Source organism: Lycorma delicatula, chromosome 6 (genome assembly GCF_047948215.1).
Source record: "Lycorma delicatula isolate Av1 chromosome 6, ASM4794821v1, whole genome shotgun sequence".
In the NCBI taxonomy this organism is placed as follows: Eukaryota; Metazoa; Arthropoda; class Insecta; order Hemiptera; family Fulgoridae; genus Lycorma; species Lycorma delicatula.
Window position 1 is genome coordinate 2,053,842 of NC_134460.1, and position 19,870 is coordinate 2,073,711.

At 40.1% G+C, this 19,870-nt stretch overlaps 1 protein-coding gene across 2 annotated transcripts in view; it reads left to right on the forward strand.

The window, feature by feature from the left end:
• Nucleotides 1-2,525: 2,525 nt before the first annotated feature.
• The window catches only part of LOC142326219 (putative inorganic phosphate cotransporter), a 79,270-nt gene continuing 61,925 nt past the window's right edge, over nucleotides 2,526-19,870 (forward strand). For both annotated transcript variants that reach the window (XM_075368510.1, XM_075368509.1), the window contains exons 1-2: nucleotides 2,526-2,666; nucleotides 11,957-12,168. In XM_075368510.1, the coding sequence (XP_075224625.1) occupies nucleotides 2,618-2,666; nucleotides 11,957-12,168 (261 nt within the window). In that variant the 5' untranslated portion in view covers nucleotides 2,526-2,617. The remainder of the gene's footprint in view (nucleotides 2,667-11,956; nucleotides 12,169-19,870) is intronic.

Below are 19,870 nucleotides of genomic sequence, written 5' to 3' on the forward strand. Positions count from 1 at the left end.
TAAAGTATTGTACATCATTATATGTCAAAAGAAAATGCATTAATTTTCAGAGAAGGACACAATAAAGTGAGATTTTCCATAAACTGCTAGTGCGCCATCATCAATAATCAAATTTTGGCCTTGGTTTTCTACGAAGGAGCTCAAGACCGTCAATGTTCTACTGCCACCTATTGTCTTGTCTTTAGATCGTTGAATGCAAATGTATTTCCAACAAGACGGAGCTCCAGCACACAACTACGGTGAGGTTAAGAGGTTTTAAAAGTTTATTTCCAAAATAATTGCTTGGACAGCGAGAAGCCCAGACCTTTCTTCATTAGACTACATTCTCTGGGGATATGTGAAAGACCAATTGTACGCATCTCTGTATACTGCAGTGGAAGAAATAACAGCTTATTTATTACAACACATTTTTTAAAGCTGTTAATGACATTTTCAGGAGGGCAACTGCCTGCATTTTTACTAATGGTGGCAATTTTGAAAATTTGTTATAACTGACGCTAAAATTCTGTTGTAATTCTTCCTTCATAATAGATAAACTAAAACCACACTGGTTCAAGGTAAAATTCTTTTAACCTTACTTTACTTTATTTTCAACTTTACTTAATTTATGAACTTTGAGAATAATGTTTAACAACCAGGTACCAATGCATTTGGTTTTCAATTAAAATAATATAGGTAGATGGCCACCATATTTAATTTTACAATTGTCAGCCCATAGCTCCATAACAGCTGTGTTCAGAGAAAATATCCAAGAATTAAAATGTCTTGAAGTAATATTTTCTAGGCAGACGTACAATAAAATACGGGGTAAAATTGATAAAATGAGATTGGCAGCCATATTGGAAATTAATTTAAAAAAATGATAATACTGTATTTTTAATTTAAGGAAAAATCTAGGGTAGATTCCCCTTTTAAAGTTTCTCATAAAAAATTTATACTTACTGAAACCCCAATGGTGGCCGTGTTGAGTTGATCATTCTGTAAATGATAGAAAGCAATGAGATTTTCAGAATTGTATATTTAAACTGGGAGAACTGATTCAATACAATAGATAAGACTGAACGTTCTTTATCCAGCCATGGTAAGCAAGAGTTTTCAAAATTTGCCTTTATTTTGCACATCTAATATGAAACATTTTAGTATATTTTAAATTACTGATTTATGTGCACTAATAATGTAGATAAATTCCATGTAAATTTTATTTAGATAATAAAGTTTTCTTTTTTTCTAACCATAGCGCAATCAATAAGATACCGTAATTTTCAAGTACAGTACTCATGTTTTTCTGTAATCGGAGAATTAAAAACAATAAAAATGTTGATTTAAAACAATCAAACTGAAACTGATCAAAATTATTATTTTAGATAAATTATTATTAAATTAATTATCAACTTCTGTTTGTTAGTAAATTTTCCTTTATAATGCAAACATATGTTTACCGATATGAAAACATATTTTCATTTTCTGCAAGAATGTATTTATATACGTATTATATTTACACCTATTTATTGGATTTCACCCCAGATTTCTCAAAAACTACATTCTACACACAGAAATGATGCACTAATCAAGTCCTGTTATCCTGAAAGTAAAAAAGCTAGTAAAATTTATTATTAACATTACGGGGTTTTTTTAATTTCTATTTTTTCAGGGGTGTGATGGTGTACGGCGCAGCGGCTCGATCAACACTTCTACTCAATACCACTCTTACTGTATGTGCGATGCGACTGGCTGCATCTGCCTCCTGTTGCTTGACTAAAAAACATAACACGCTGACAGGTATAGGGCCACCTGACCGACTAAACATTAACTGACCGCGACTGAAAACGCAACCTACCATAAAGCTTGGGCTATAGTTAGCATATGCTGACAAACTATACACCTATCATGGTATGTATAAATACGTATTTATACATATATTTTCCTTTTTTACAGATCATATATATATATGAGTTAATTTTATTAAAATTTATATATGCTGTAGTAGTAAATCTGAAGTTGCGCATTTGAATATTTGATGAAGATTTGTTGAATCATTCTTGAGTTATGCTCAATTTAAGGTCAAAAAGGTTTCAACGGGACAGGTTGAAAGCGTGGTTCGTTATGATACTGCAAATTGGAATGTTGACGTTTCTTTTATCGGCGGTATCTATTGTTAGTAATATTTAAGAAAATTATAAAAAAATATTAAAATCTAATCCAATTAACGTAAACTTGGCCTTCTCGCGCAGAAGTGCCCAAGAGTTTTTTAGTTTATTTCTTACACTGACAAAAACTTACTTTTCTGGCAATAATAAAATTGACTAGTATTTAATACACCGGTACAACTTATGTATTGCGTGTATAATACAAACTAATATTTTTTTACGTTAAGTCTTCTAAATTAATTTTTTTTTCTACGTAACATAATTTTTTTCCTTCTTACACGAAATAGATTGATGAGAAGCAAGGTGTTTAGTCGATATGATTACTTCGTAATTATTAGTACACAATGCGCATCATTATGAGAAACGGCGTTGTATTGTTATGTCACGTGGGCGCATGCTGTCATACGAGTGGTGTTCTGTTTCAGTTTAGTGTAGCGTAGATGTTCCGTCTGTAAGCATCGGAAAATATAATGGCTGTGCCGAACGACCAGAATGGGGATCTGAACTGGAGTTTTCAAGGTAATTTTATTTATAAATGTTTAACTCTTTATAAAAACATTTTTTTTTTTTAGTAACCGGTTTATGTACGTACTAAAAAGGTCTCCGTATTTAAAATAATCGACGAGTCTTTTTTAAACGAAGTACTTTTTAAAATTAGAATATATTCTTTTGTTACGTAGTTAATTGTGGGAAATAAAATTAAAAATCTTACAAAAGTTTTCACGTGTTTTTAAGTTTACTGTTTTATGTATTATTTAATATTTGGGATAATAAAAAAAAAACATTTATTATTTTTCCTCAATTGTAACCAAATAAAAATGATTTCATTTTCTGAAAGCGTTTTGTAAAATTTAACACGATTCGATCTTTTTACTAGGAAAATAATTTAGTATAATTTTATTTAAAACGATGATATTAAGGAAACTTTAAATCATTTTGTTCACGATATTCTTTTAATTTATCCAATTTTTACCTTCCAGAAAGAAATTAAGAAAATGAATTATAGATTGAATTTTTTTAACGTTACTTGTCCGATAAATAAATTTGAAAAGATGTTATCTTTATTTATTTTGAGATTTTTTACTTTAAACGAGTCACAATTTTTTCACTCGGTCATCTATTCGTTTATCAGGCTAATTTTTCTTTTAAATATATTTTCAAATTGAACCCAAACAATATATCAGATTTAACGGACAAATCCATTTATAAAAAGAATATACTACATGTTTTATTTGATTCTTGATTCTGCAATACTATACGACAGAAGATTCTTGTATCTGCAATCGGACATCGATCCGCAATCGTATCGTGAATAAATAAATAAAAAAGAAACAAATTACCTATTGATTAACGATATTCATTTATAACTAAAATTAAAATCACCGAAATAAAATTTTATCCTTTTCAATAAAATAAATTTTACTTTTGATCTTAAAATTTCTTCTTTAAAACGACCACTAAGTTACGCAATATCCGGGTCAAATTGTATGTTGTCTCAGAATCATTCGCAGCCGAATAGATTATTCAAATAACCCAATATTTCTAGTCGATTCAAATATCCTAGTAATTTCTTTTGAGTAATTACAAATAATCGGCGTGATAGTAAGTTAAATAATTATATATTAACGGACCGTTCTCGGTAGAACGGTAGCGTTTGATCTTTCATCAGTAAGGTCTGAGTTCGTATCCGATCCCGGCGAATCGTTTTTATAAAAGCTTGCAAATTTCCATATCGTATTTTTATAAATATCCCGTCGACCGTTTGGTGGGATTTTGCGTTTTACATAAAACAGCGTAAAAATTTTAATAACTCTAAAAAATTTATATATATATGTTTATTTAATTTATAATAACTTGGCGCTTTAAAGAAAAATCAATTTCTCACGTAATGTCAGAAAATATTGGCAGATGACCGCCTGCTGCCTGGAAGGAGCTGCAACGAATTCTGGAATAGTATTTGTTTGTTTCGTGCTATTTTTCGTTTGCGTGTAAATAATTTTTCCTTAAAATCCATCCTTTTTCTTCCGCGACCGGGAAAAAAATACTTTCTTTCAAAACGGGTACTGCCGGCACCAAGTTGTGGACGTGGGGATCCTCATATACCCACCCAGGGAATTAATTTTTTTATGTACGAAATAAGTCTAACGGTTAAAGATGTCTTTTGGTAAAGCCGGGACCAGTAATCGATACTAAAATACAAGTACGCGTAATAATATCTGTTATAAAAAGTTATGCAAAAGTAAGAAATAATTTAATTATATTTTCAAATAGTAAAAATATTTTCAAATTCAAAGGTTATTCTGTTCATACCTAAGCTTACAGGTAACTCGTACAAATGTTTGCTATTAAATTAAAAAAAATTGAAAGTACGCAATCGGTAAGCCGATCTATTTGTTGATGTATTCGATTTAATTTATTTTTTTACTATTAACCGACCTTCGTAGCGACCGATAATATTTTCCTTTTTTTAGGCGGAAGGTTCTAGGTCTGAATTCTACTCAGGGCGGAATTTAAAACAGGCAGCATTCATTTCTCTTCAGGATCGATTATAAATTAATAATAAATGTAATTTTTTCTAACCTTTGATTTTAATAATCAAATTATTAAAAAGATGTGATAATACGATAATAATTACGTTTTGTAAGTTAACTGTATGGTTTTTGAAAATTTACAAAACAAAGCGAATTTTATTTTGATATTCGTTTATTTAATTATTTTCGATATATCAGCGATTTAACTGAAAAATCTACTGCTTCGTGATTTTCGTAAATAGGGAAGCGCATAATTTTTTCGTAATGAAACCAACTATTACAAAATATTAGATCAAGATTTCTTCTGGGCTTTGATAATTCGAGCTAGGTGTGTCCTGGATAACTCCAAGGTGCGAAACGTAGTCTACTCTCCTCGTATGACACCGGTTCCTATAATATTTTGCGCATATTTTTATTAATGCTTTCCTGAAGAATGTAACTATATATTTCTCGCGCGGGTAGATTGGTATAAAGTTTTCCTCAGACCGTTTTTTTTTTTAGTTTTACCGATATCGATTAATATTTATAATCGTAATTTTAACGATATTAGTATAATGTCATTTTACAGCTATAGGAGAAATATAAAGCGTTCAAAAAGTGACGCAACCGTATGGCAAAACGAGTAAATTACAGTAATAATTGAGATTCGCATAATTGAATACGACGTTGCACGTTCTTAAAAACATGTTGTAATTGTTTGTTGAGGAATTTCAGCGCCATATAGTTAAATTTCGCTCTGCGATTCGGGAAATGTGAGGATGAGTTTTTTAAGCGGCATCTTTAAGATAAACCCGGCAAAAAAAGTCAGGAGAGAGTAATTCAGGAGACCGAGGGGGCCACAACCCCTTCGAAAACGTTTCCCGTTGTCTGCAGGTAACAAGTCGTGAACAACACGAATTCTGTACGGATGCATCTTTAAACTCTTGCGCAATGCCGTGTGAGCATTAACAACGGAGGGACCGGACTAGCTAGATAGGCCAGGTACAGACTTCTTGGAACTAACAGCATATGCATGCAGCTTGCACGTCGATCAACCTTTCTGGTGTTAGCGCTTTTGGTCCACCTCTTTTGGCTGCATTCCCTGTCTCTTGCGACTTGCCGTATAGCCGCTTGATGGAAAACTTGTTTGATGTATCCACACCGTATTTATCTGTGAAGGCATTCTGGGTCTAGACAACTGGCACGTTTAATGTATCGGGAGACGATGAATATTCTCTGCGGCATTCTATAACCCGATTTGCTCGATTAAACATGCGACAAAAGAAGGAAACATTTTCAATAAGGTTCCACTATTTTCTGAACGTTCTTTAATTAACCTATTCTCTTTCTAGTCGTTTAATATTATTCTGATCTAGCTCGTTTTCTTTAGCCAACCGGGCTGGTCTAGCGGTTAACTCGTCATCGCGAATCAGCCGATTTCAAAGTCGAAAGTTCTAAGGTTCAAATGCTAGTAAAGGCTAGCAAATGCTGGTTACTAAATACTAAATCGTGAATACCAGTGTTATTTGGTGTATGGGTTTCGATTAACCACGCATCTGAGGAACGGTCAACCTGAGACTCTATAAGACTATACTTCATTCTCATTCTTCCTCTGAAATAATACTTTATGGTGGTTTCGGAGGCTAAAAGAAAACAGACGAAAAGCCCTTTTTCTTTCAAATATACAAAGTAATCTAGAAATACTTTGTGAAATGAAGTAGTGGTGGCGGTGGTGATGGTAGGAGTTATTAATGGTTATACTCTAAGACCCATCTTCTAGGCTCTTCCGCCTTCTCTACTATCGGGGAATTTTTCCTTTTCTGCCTTCGAAGCCGTTGGCTGTTGGTTTGTTTGGCATTTCTCTCCCCACCTCCCCTTTCAGTCGCCCTTAAGCATAAGACCGAATTTCCGTACCGCAAACGGCTACTGTTCCTCAAAATGGTTTAACGACCATTATTAGCTCCTAGAGCTTACCTAACTGCGTGAGCGGAACAAGAGCGGTGCCCTACATTACTCGCTTGCGTATCCCACCGCTCACTTGTCATATATTACTAAAACGGGTAGACGCACCCCTTCTACATACTATAATATATGACCTGTCAATAAATTAAAATTTATTCTGTCAAGGACAGGAATTTGCTGCCACGTCTAGTTCGCTGAATGCCAGAAAGTACCTGTCCACCATATTATAGCGTCTGGAGTTATATTTGACCGGTGGCCAGCCACTTCTCGAGGGTAGCTTCTACGGCTAGCGGTAGGAGTATTATATCCCTTAAACTACTGATGCAGGTTGAACAAAGCAACGGCATCAAAGAACTCCAACACGGTCCGACAATGCGGCTCACGCCACATTGACTCGCCGCTTATGAGTGGCGTATTTTCCCCTTGACCACTAAGTTCGAGGGTGGCCTGAGTGCTGGACCCCCCCAAGAGCCGGGCAGTCGAACATCATATGTTCGTTTGACTGGTCCTCCCCGCAGACGCACAGCTCATCAGCTGCCAGGTGAAACCGAAACAAATATCGGTTCAAATTCGCGTAGTTGGAGAGCACTTGGGCTCTCGTTGCCCTTAAAAACGAACTAGAGGAGTACCATCCTCCCCAAGACCTATAAATCTATTCAAGGACCTACCCTTACTTGTGGCGTGGCATTCGTGTTGCCGTGCTTCCATGCTTCCATCGCAAGACTATAGAACCTCCTCCGCCGGCGAGAGATGGGCAACTGTTCGAAATTTAGAACCGGTGCATTGCGATGACCGTTTTGCTCCGGTACAAGCCCATCTCGAAACCGCATCCCAAATACCTCGGCCTCTCTGCCTCTTCGCAATTTCCACATGGCCTCCCGAACTTTCACCGCTAAATCGATTGGGAAAGCCTTTCCCAATAGCCTCGTAGGAGGTTGTTTTAAACACACCAGTGCATACGATTAAAGCTCTGCGCTGGGAACTCCTTAAATTTTGAATAAGTATTCGATTTCTTTCCAACCTATGCGCCCAAACGGACGCAGCATAAGAGGTCATCCTTTCGAAACACTTCGGTAAACCGTGTAAAAATGACGGCCCGACAGTCGGTAACCTTTCCGAGCAATACTCCTAAGCTTGTGCATCAGAGACTGTATCCGCCGCATCTTGTCTAATGTGATAATGTGGTTGCTAAACAGCAACTTTTCATCAAACATAACACCTAGGTACTTATGAACTCTAACTCGGATGATTACACATCCTTTATAGTTGATATGGGAGTTACGACTGTACGATAATTTGTCTGCGCCCTTGAGAAGCATACACTACGTCTTGGGCACAGAAATCTTTCAATTTTGCATGGCCATCCAGCCCTCTGCGGTTATAAAAGTCGCTTGCACCCGGTTTTCTAGCTGTGGAAGTGAATTACTACGAACAAACAGGAGACAGTCATCGGCGAAAGGCTGGGCCATGACCCCTTCTGGGAATGTTAGTCTCAAAAATCCGTCGAATACCAGGTTCCATAGAAAGAGACCGAGAACGGACCCTGCGGGCTTCCCGTGGTGACTGATTTTTCTACAACTAGTTGCGCATCCTTAAACAGAGCCGTACGGTTAGACAAATAGTCACGTACCACGGCCTGCAGGGCTACGAGAACATTGCGGCGTTCCAATTCATAGAGAACAGAACTCCAACACAAGGAAAAAAATGCTGCCTCTATGTCAGTAAAAATTGCCAAAACATATTTACAGTCGGCGCTTTCCACCTCGGCAAGAGCATTTATGATGCAATCCTCGGTGCCAACCCCTTTCATGAAGCCGTATGGACCTCGATTTAGAAGTGAGTTCTATCAAAATCTTCCCAGAACCGTTCCACAACCAACCTTACAAACAACTTGCCGGATCCTTTCCTGATTTTAAGAGCACCCTCCCCAAAGCCACCTTCAAACTAGTCGGAAAGAAACCCCAGCAAAGGCACTCTGAGAACAGTCTGCCAAGCGGCTCTCTTGTGACAGGCAGCAGATGATAGAATATTTCCGGGTCAAGCCGGTCAAACCCCGGTGCCTTTCTAAGTGCCATTTGAGAAACCACTCGGTCTATATGTACGGGATCCACAGCCCGTACGCCAGGGAATGGTGTCGCACCCGCCCTGACGCCGATTTCTGCTTCACCCTCCGGAGCATCTGGAAACAGAGTATCCAGGAAAGCCTAGTAGGTCGCGACAGATGTTAAAGTGTGGTCACGACCACCAAACCCGCATCGAACACTGGAGAGCACGTGCAACAGCTTTGGCTGGTTACATGACTTAGCGAGCTGCCAGTGGCTGCGTTGCAACTCGTGCGTAGAGTCTTGCCAAAATTTGAGTTTGGCTTCCTCGATAGCATGAACGCACTCATTACGGGCACGCCGGTAGATCCGCAGATCCTCAGCGCGCACGTCGTCAACGATAATCCTTTTTAGAGGGCGACGTTAGGTCCTAGCGGACCTAACTCTAGCGCGCAGCACGCTCAAGTCAGAGGACCACTTTTTTTCCGGATTTCCGCCTGCGTCTAACAGACGGTTCTCCGGAAGCGGAGGTCATGACTCCAGGCATTCGCAGACCAGCGGACTGGCTACTACCCAAGGGTCCGTTCATCGGCCTAAGCGTCGTATTGACTGGCTGCGGCCATCAATACTGGCCGCAGCCAGTATTGATGGCCCGTCCGAGTTGTTCAGCCATCAATTCCACCTACTCCCTGTGCTCCATGCGCCATTCCAACCCCTGTAAAGCAGCCGCACACTCGCACCGCACCTGTCTTTATCCAGGCCCTTTAGGTTAAAACGACCTGAATCTGGAGCTCTTGGACCGCCACCGTAAGCGATCTCATAGATTATAAGCCTATGCTCACTCACACTGACCTCGGGCCAGACAGTCCAACTATTTGCACTCCTAAACAGATCGCCCGTCACCAAGGTGACGTCGATGTAACTTTCCCCCAGTTCGGAAGAGAAAGTCGGCGGTTGTTCGGCCTCGTTAAGCAAGTAGAGGTTCCTGGCTTCAACGTACTGTTTCTCGACACCAATACAACATGGAGCGTACCCCTCGTGATCGCAGAATGGTGAATTGCTCATCAAACTGAGGCGTGCAGAAGACACCCAACGAGACCGAGCAGAGAGCGGCCGTTCCCCATGAGAAAGAAAAACATCAACCCCGTGGAAATCGACCACCTTTCCCTGACCAAAGAACCATTACTTTCTCGCAACCAGTGATTCCGATAAACGAAGCAACAGAAACGAAACGAAGCACGTTCAATCGCAACTCAACAACTAAAATCTTGGTTTATTAGTGAGTAACGCCCTACAAACCTACAGGGCAACCAACCTAACACCGAAAGTACAGAATCCACATATAATTCTAAAGCATACTGCACAGCGACTTTCCGAATGCTCTGTACAACACATAATAAATAAAGAAAACAATAAAATATCTTTTATAATATTTTTTCATTAGATATGTGTAATGTAGATATGTAATTGTTATGAAATAATAACTAATTACAATTAAGCTATTTATCATTAATCATATTAAAAAGGTTTTTTACGATATACGCATGATTTCATAACAATTAAGCTTTGAATATTTGTATTAAATATTAATAGTATGTTTTCTTAAAACGTTATATGTTTAATCTTATAACAGTTCTATTAAACATTATACGAGTATATTCAAAATATATTTATATTTCTCGTAAAAAAGTCTTTTACGTATAATTTAATAAAAAGATAATGTACGTTTTTTTAAATTTAAAACTAAATTTATGTTCATTCGATATTTATTTATCAAAATTGTCTATAAATCAAAACTTCTACTTTTTAATAAAATTAAATTCACTACTAATGAGGTATGAATATATATGAGACATAAAATATGTGTATTAACATTTGTTTATCAAAATATTAATGTACGATTGATTCTAATGTATCAGAGCAACCGAACAGGATTCTTTCGTACGGAACTATTATTCTATAAACCCTGATATATACTGTAAATTAATGTACCCGAGAAAGTTAAAATTGAAAGGAAATATCATCATCTCATTCATTATCTTAGTTTTAGATTTTGAAAACTCAATAATCTTAAGTATAAATACTTTTTTTTTTTTTTTAAAAACTTATTTTCTTTTTCCTTTTTTAAATAAGCTGATTTCAATTTTGCAAATCGAAATTGAACGTAAAGATCTTGATTTTTTAAAATAGTTATATAATCTATAGTATGATGTTATCTTACATAATAGCTGCTTTTCTTTAGTTTTCTCTTGTAGTTAGCCTCTGTAATGTTCCTTTTTAGCCGGAAAAAATAACGGCAGTATTGGGGCTCCATTTCCTGGTAAAAGCGTTCACCGTTCCCATTACTTACATCACCACGGTTAGATAGAAAAACTCTAAATATGAATGCAACACGAGTATTTTCCTTTTTTATAGTTTTCAAGAGACTAGCTCAATAATTTTCCGTAATTTTCAGCTTTCTTTTCGCTCAAGAATTTAATAATATTTTGAAATAATTCTCACGCACTTTCTCAACGATTACGTAATCAAACTTCCCTCAAAATCCGAATCCCTCGATAGCGTACTCATCTACGGTTCAACAAATATTTCTTCTTTGATTTTTGCCTCGCTGATCCTGGGAAACTTACTCTTAACAAATCTTGGCCGTTACGATAAATATCTTCTTTTTTAATGCTTAGTTTTAATATACATTCTAATAGACTTATTTTAAACTTAGATCTTAAATATACGGCGAAAACATAACGTACCCGCTTTCATGCAGAAGGTTCCAAGTTATATCTGATTAAACATAATATTTTTCAACGCATAAAAACGTTACATAAGCTCACGTCCTCAACCATTTTATAATAAATAAATCGTGAACAAGAAATTAAATAAAAAGTAATTTGGTACAAGTTCATTCGTTTATTTATTTATTAAAAACGATAGTATGCCCAAAGAGTAACGGGAGAATGTGGACTAAGTTATATAACCTTTGGCTGACTTGATTTTAACCAGAACTATTAACCGATTATTAAGTTACCCAGGTATAGTTGGCCTACAGTTATGTGGTTGTTACTGCCAATTCAAAGAGCAATCAAAGGTTCTACGCGTACAGCAAACAAATTATTATTTATTATCACTTTTTAATGATATTTCGCCAGGTGCATGGTCAAACAAAACAATTTACAAACATTGAAATAATTGGAGTTCATATATATATATATATATATATATTTAGCGATAAACAAATTTTTTTTAATATACATTAATTACATGTGTTAATTTGTTATAATATATATTTATCGTGTTACAGATACCGAGAAGTTACTGATACCGAGAAGATATACAATTGCAGTATTATGTTTTTTTGGTTTGGCCAACGCTTATATCATGAGATTTTGCATAAGTATAGCGTTAAATGAAATGGTATCATATGTACCATCAAATGAAACTGTGGCGTTTGAAGATCCTAACATGTGTTCGTACGATAATGATACTGCAACTATAGTTATTGCAGAAAATCTGGTAAAAACACTGACTCAGTGGTCAATAATAATAATAATAATAAAATAATATTTTTTTTTTGAGGTGGGAGGTGGAAATGCATTTACGCACATAGTGTCGGGCTCTCGCTGATGGTATTATCCAATCACTATCAGCAGACTACCGACTAAAACCACCCCCCTTTCTACCAGGTCTCGACCCGGAACCGTTTAACACATTACTTCCGGTCGAGTCCTCCTGTACTAGCCTGTTAGGTGCTACCTAATTTCAGGACTATCCAGGTCAACCTTTTTGGCCCTGAGTATGTTGCCGACGAATCGGGCTACGCTTTCCCAGCTGCTCAGGTCACGGAGCATCGTCGCAACCGCGTTGTGGGGACTCGGTGCTCCGTGATCCGCCTCTAGTGTACCTCGATCTGCCGCCCAACGAGCGCATTTGAAAAAGGTGTGCTCAGCGTCGTCCCGTACACCTGGACAATACGGGTAGTCGGGGGACGGCGCTTTCCCTATGACATGGAGGTAAGCGCGGAAGTACCCGTGACCCGTTAAAAATCGGGTCGTGTAGTACTCCACTTCTCCATGCCGTCGCTCTGTCCACGGTCTGACCAGAGGAATAAGCCTTGCGGTCCATCGTCCTCTGGTCTCGTGGTTCCGGGTCTCTTGCCGTGCGAGGAACGTGCGAGTGCGTTCCTCGTCGGCGATGGTCACCCGGTCGCCTGTAGATCGCCTGGCGCTCCCTTGCTAAAGTAGCAACGGGTATGACGCCGGCGACCAGAAGTACTGCAGGCTCGGAGACCGGAAGCGACTCGCAAGGCTGCGGTGCGTTGCACCTGCGCGAGCCGCTTCCGGTTTCTCGCAACTCTTAATGCCTGGGCCCACAGTTCCGACCCGTATAACAGGATGGAATGCACCGTGGACATCAGCAAACGCCGTCTGCTGGCCTTCGGTCCGCCGACATTCGCCGTAAGCCGGCTGAGAGCAGTTACGGCTCTCGCAGCTTTGTCGGCGGCTGTACGAAGCCGGTCGGCAAAGCTGAGTTTCCGGTCGATCATCATACCGAGGTACTTTGCGGCCGGCTCGGTCTCGACAACCTCTACCCCGACCCGCAGGGAGAGAAGTACGTCGATACGTTTCTTCGTGAGAACTACGATCTCCGTTTTGCCGAGGGCTAGAGACAATCCACGATCGTCCAGCCAGGCACCGACTCTGTGCACGGCCCGACTGAGCCTCAGTCGGGCGCGCTCCACGTCGCGGTCTGCGACAAGTAGCGCAACGTCGTCAGCGTACCCGACCGAGGCACATTCTTCAGGCATCTCCAGCCTTAGCAAGCCATCGTAGACGGCGTTCCAAAGGTCGGGGCCGAGAATCGACCCCTGCGCCGCCCCTGACGTGATCGTAGTCCTACGCCGGCCTTCAGAAATGATTTCTAGATTCATCGCAAATATTATACTCCATCTAGAAGGTCGTTTTTCTGTAAGAAAAATTGTGCTTCGTTATTTTACGTCTGATGTAAAATAAAATTGTTAAGGTTTCAGCGAGAGTTTAGGTTTTTATGGTGTTTTTTTTTCTTTACTAGCTCTAGTTTGTCAGAGCGTTTAACGTTTTTTAGAGTTATCGTTAGCGAGCCGATTCTTACACCTTCGATATTTTTAATTTTTGTAAGTGGACAATATTTGTTTAGTAGACGATATTTTCGACGGTCCACTATATTCAAACTTCCTTTATATCATATTTAATGATATTACTTCATTTAATACACATATTTATAAAGTTTTAATATTACAAACACACTTTCACATACTCTTATTCATAAGACTCCGTGCCTTGATTACGTTGTTTCATCTGCAATATATAGACTAATAAAAGATTTAACATTTCTCGGTATCATTACAAAAAATATTTAAAATATCGTTAAAAATTTGCTTAATTACATTCAGTATCACTTTTTGGATGGTATCTAACATGGTAACCCTATCTAACAATATAAATTCTTATTATATTAGTCTTTTACTAGCGTACATATTCGTTTGTGTGGTTTGGCTTAATCGACTGCAGACGACGCATGAAAATATGTTGCTCAAATAGCTTTGCTCATGGGCAATCGGTCACTAATATTTCCTTTTCTTACTTTTTTATCATATTACACCGGTTTATCAATATCACTTTACTTGTAAGTTTGAGTTGCTCTTTCACTTCCATTAATTTTTGAAATCAGCACGAAATCTTAAAATACTGAGCCGGCGGTAAAGAAGGAAACCCAGTTTCTTAATCGTATTTGATATCATTTGTATTTAATTTATCACGAGTTGTCGATTGTTTACAAGGTAAAATTTTATGTTCGTTTAAAGTTCTCTCAGAACCCTAACCGACAGCTTTACAACGTTGGCGTGAAACTTCATTTAACGGAACGATTTTTTAAACAGAAAACTCGGATCCCGAGGAAAATGTTCAACAGTCGATGTTTGTAACATCTTAAACAAATGCGGTCGTATTAGTATTTGATTATACCTGACTTTAGTGATCTCTATTATACGACGCATCGTAAAAGCGTTCCGAAATTTTTACCAAAGATATCAAACGTTTACGAAGTTGTCCGACTTTATTTATTAAAGATAAAACCATTACGACTGTAAAATTTAGTCATATTCAGACGATTTTTAAGCACGATATAATATCTATTGAAGACTAGAAAAATGTTAAAATTATGTTATTTGCCAGAATTTATTTCATTTTATAATTAATTATGTTATTTTAAGAATGTGTTTTAGTTTAGCCTTATATCATTAAATCGATTTAAAATTATAATCAAGTTATTACTTGAAAAAATATGAATCGGACCTATAATTATGTACGATATCAACCTAATAAAAAAAACATTTGTTTTGTGTTAATATTGTTAAGAGTGAGAGCCTCAGAATTATAATTCAAATTACCTGTGAAACTAATACTGTGTAGCTGATAGCTGACGGTCAAGTTGAAAAGATTTTATCAAGTGCACTGAAAAAATTTAACTTAAGTTAAACAACAAGATTCAACTCGAGCAGAACAGCAAGAATATACTCAATCTGAAATCATGCGATCGGTTGATCGGACGATGTATCAAGTCTAGTCGATAACTAGTCATCTGTTATTAATAAGATTCTTCTTATTTTTATGAAAAAACAACTTCAAAATTTTCATCAAATAAAGCACTCGATCTTCACGAATGAAAATCATTCATTTTCATTTTTTTTTGCGAAAATATGTCTTCACGTAACTAATATATATTCCGAATATGAGCTAAATCGGATCATAAATACAATTTTTGGAAATATCACGACCCCAGCGCCACCAAACAGTTCTAATTGTAGAATAAAGGTTTTACCAGTTTATTTGTGTTTTATTTATTACTTTTTTAATAAAACTAGTATAGTCTCTTTAAAATTTTATTATTTTGAGTATACGCTAGTACTATCAAGTACTGCTATCCAGCGATGCGATTCGTAAACGGGTTAGGAAAAAAAAAATCAGGGTTAGTAGAACAAAAATTTCACACTTACAAACTAAAAAACGTGAAATTACAAAGATTATCACAAATTTATCGACAAAAACCTATATTCATTAAGAACATCTATTTCTGCGATGATACGTAGCTTTAATTTTGCTGTAATGCTTTAATTTTTTTTGTATGTTAAACAATTTTTAAAGTTTTGAAATGCCGAAACCGCTGGTATACGACGGCCTCCTGAGGATGGAACTCCCAGAGGGAGCATAGGTGGTCGCGTATGCCGATCTCCTGCCTTGTCGGTTGCCGGTGGCTCAGAAGGGGATGCGGAAGACATTGCCAATGTCGCAATAGCAAGGATTAGTGGCTGGATGCGGGAGAAGGAAATGAAGCTTGCTTCCACTATTGTAGGTAGACGATGGTTAAGGCCTTTGCGGTAGACGTCGACGGAGTAAGGGTGGTGGAACAGCGCCGAGCAAAATACCTTGGTGTGTAGATCGATCGGTCGGGGCTATTCACCGCCCGTTTCCAAGAGGCGACTAAGAAGTGTGAGCAGGTGAACGCGTCATCGGGAAGGATGATCATGACGGTCGCGTTATCTTCTCTAATGTACGCGGTCCTGGTTTGGATTGAGGCCTTGAACAGGAAGCGGAATTTGGAATGGCTGTCCTTCTTGCAACGAAGAGCGCTGACCGCTGCGCATAGAACGGTGTTGGGAGTAGCGCTCGAGGTCATTGCGAGGATTCCCCCGGTTAAACGTCGTGTTGAAGAACTCATTAGGATACAGGAGGGAACACCTAGAGGAGATGCACGCAGACTACTGGAAGAGGAGTGGCAGAGGATTTAGGATGCCTCTGATAAGGGTGCGTGGACCCGCCGTCTGATACCACGCATCATCCCGTGGCTACGGAGGATGCACGGAGAGGTGACATATTGTGTTACACAATTCCTCTCGAGACACGGGGAGTTCGGCACGTATATTTACAAATTTTGGCGACGGACACACCACGCTGAGTATACTGTAGCTCACTGGACACCCCGGCACACGCTTTTTTTGAATGTGTCAGATGGGCAGGCCGTTGGCAGCTGTCAGGCCTGGAGTGTGGCTGACGCCGGACAACGTGGTAGAGCACATGCTACAGGGGCGGCTGCAATGGGAACAAGTATCTAACTTGTCACAGGTATCCTGAAAACCAAAATGGAGGAGTATGCTGAACGGGGTTCTGAATGATGAATCCTTCGGGCCGATTATTTCTCCATCGAATCGGACAGCAAAACGGGGTATTCGCCGCCTCCTCGTCAATGCTGCAATTTCAGTTTTCTCAGCTGACAGTTGCAGCCCGTGACTTGATCTTCTCAATGGTCCTCGTAGCTATCCCCAGCTCCTTCGCCGCCACTACTACCGCCAAATCATCGGCGTATGTAACTAATTGTACTTCCGGCGGCCACTCCTGCCGAAGGATGTCGTCGTATACCGCATTGCACAAGATGGGCCCCGATATTGATCCCTGCGGCACCCCACGCTGCACGGCCACGAGGACCTCCTCCCCCTCCTAAGACGTGATACTCAAGTTCCTTCCACCGAGGTACAACTGCATCATCCTCAAAATGTAAGGTGAAATGCCTCGCTCCTACAATTGCCGCAATATGGCCTCCTACCTTACCGCATTGAACGCATTAGCAACATCCAGGAAAACGACCAGGGGAATCTTTCTCACGTTCCTAGACCCCCTAGCCGCCGCCTCTACTACCTCTGTCACTTTTTTAACGGCATCCACTGCGCTTCTTCCTTTCTGGAAGCCATATTGCTTGTCCGAGAATCCCCCAGTTTTCTCTAACTCCTTCTGCAGCCTGTTTGCCAGAATAACTTCGAAAAGTTTCCCCAGGCAACAGTTAGACAAACCGGCCTGTAACTCATTAGGCCGCTTCTCCGCCACCTCCCTTAGGCAGGAGAACCACTCTCGCCATCTTCCATTGCGTTGGGAATCTCTCCTAAAATAGGTATTCATTAAATACTTTCAAAAAAGTGATCGAGGAGGCCTCCACCAACGCCCCCATCTTCTCCGCAGGCACTCCATCCATCCCTGGTCTCTTTCTAGGACGGATACCAGAGATCGCGTACCACAGCTCCTCCGAAGTGACACGCGGTATCTCTGTGGCCGCCAACTCTCTCCATCTCGGCATCTCACCTCTCGGAAACAGGGTTAGCATTGTTTTCCGGAGTTGCACCTCAGGAAGCCTGGGGAGCTGGAGAGTGATGTTCCCTGCCTCTTTGTTACCAATTTGTATCTATGCCTCAGGGGTTCTCCTCCACCTGGGTACAGATCTCTCTCCATCTATTCCGCTTGGATTTGTTGATAGCTCATCGGAGGCTCCTTGCAGAATCTGTTCATTCTGCCATGATTCTCTGTGTCTCCTGTCGATATTCTCGCCTTCTTAATCTCGTGAGGATGCGCCGTTTGCGAACGCATATCCTCCGCTGATTGGCAATCTTATCCGACCACCAATATATCTGCACCTCTCTTCTCTTCAAGGCCGAAGTGCAAGCACCCTGGATGACTTCCTCGATATCAACCTCCTCCCCGTTCTCTTGTGCCTGCGCCAATGACTATAAACGCCGTCTTAACCGCTGAAAATCCGAGAGCTCAAACATCCATGACCCAGCTTGTCTTTTTTGACGTATTTCTCTATGTCCAACTACCACCTCAATACATCAATGGTCGCTGAGAGTATCCTCCTCTAGAACCCGCCAACTTTCAGCGTCTACCATCACGTCCGTAACGAACGCCAGGTTGAGGACGGATTCCGTTGATCCCCTTGAAAAGATAGGTACCTCCAACTCTTTGAGGCACACCGTACTCAACGACGCCATAAACTCAGAGAGTAGCCGCCCATGCTCATTTAGGGTCCCACCCCCTAACTCCGGGCTATTAGTATTAAAGTCCCCAAGCGCAACTACTGCACCTGCTTGTACCATCACAGCCGCCGCCAAGTCATCCAAAAACTTACGGTAGCGATCCATGCCGTTGTTCGGGAACATAGCAACTAAAACCCATCACCCCCGCAACGCAAATCCACATAGAGCCAACACCCTGGCCCTGTCGGGTAATAGCCAGTCCCGGCCTTACCACCATTATCGCCGTACTATCTCCAATATCCCTGGTCCAGCCAGCCTCCGAAACCACAACCCAATTTGGCTCAGCAACCACCATAACGTCTTCCGCAATTCCCGCGGTAATAGCCTACAGGAGGTCATGGGAGCGTCTACTCCTATTTACATTAAGCTCTGTTATCTTTAATTTGTAGCACATTGTCCGCTACATTCGTAGTGGCCCTCCGCAATACATCTTCTACAAAAACAACTCTTTCGCGGCAACCAGCCTTGATGTGCCCATCCTTGCCGCACTAGAAACATTTCTTGGACCTATCTGATCCCTTACACGATACCGCCTTATTGCCCAAATCCCAGCAGCGGTAGCACCACTCCTGCTCTACGGCCAGGTCCACACGACAAGATACCAGCCCGATCCAGAGACGCCCTCTTCCGATTATCTTTTCAGCCTCTCCACTAGGAACCGTCAGAGAAGCCACCTGTGTACTTGAATGAGCAGGCCGCATCTTGATGACCTGCCTCCTCTCCTAATCCAACTCAATTACCTCCGCTACCGCTCTAGCTGCCTCCTCTTTTGTTGTAAGAGATTCTATATCTTTTATGTTAATTCTCTGTATTCGCTCTCTTTTACGCAGGGCAACATTCACTCCCACAATCCCCTCCTGCAATTTCCTCATTAGTTTTTCTGGCCCTTCCGCCTCATCCTTGACACTTATATGGATATCTTCTCCTTCACCTTTGCGAACCAAGAGAATTTCTTGTTTCCCCTCGGTTATTCCTTCCTTAACCTGTTTAAGGAGATCCGAAAAGCTCTTTTTTCCTTGCACATCGGTTGCCTTCACGATTAACGTCTTGGCCTTCTCAGAAGGTACTTTTCTGGCCGATCTTTTCCTCTTTGATTTGGTCTTCACCACCCTATCAACATAGATTCCGGTCGTTCTATTTGTTCTCCGCCCCGCGCAGTCCAAATGTTTTCTAGCAACACGGGATGCGTTATCTTCCTCCACGCCGAAGACCGCATCATGCTTCGCCCGCAGAAATATTTCTGCCGCTCCTTTCCTCAAATGGAGGTTTTTCTCGTCCCCGATCGATGAATCAATCACCAGGGTGAACAACCCTTCTCTTGAG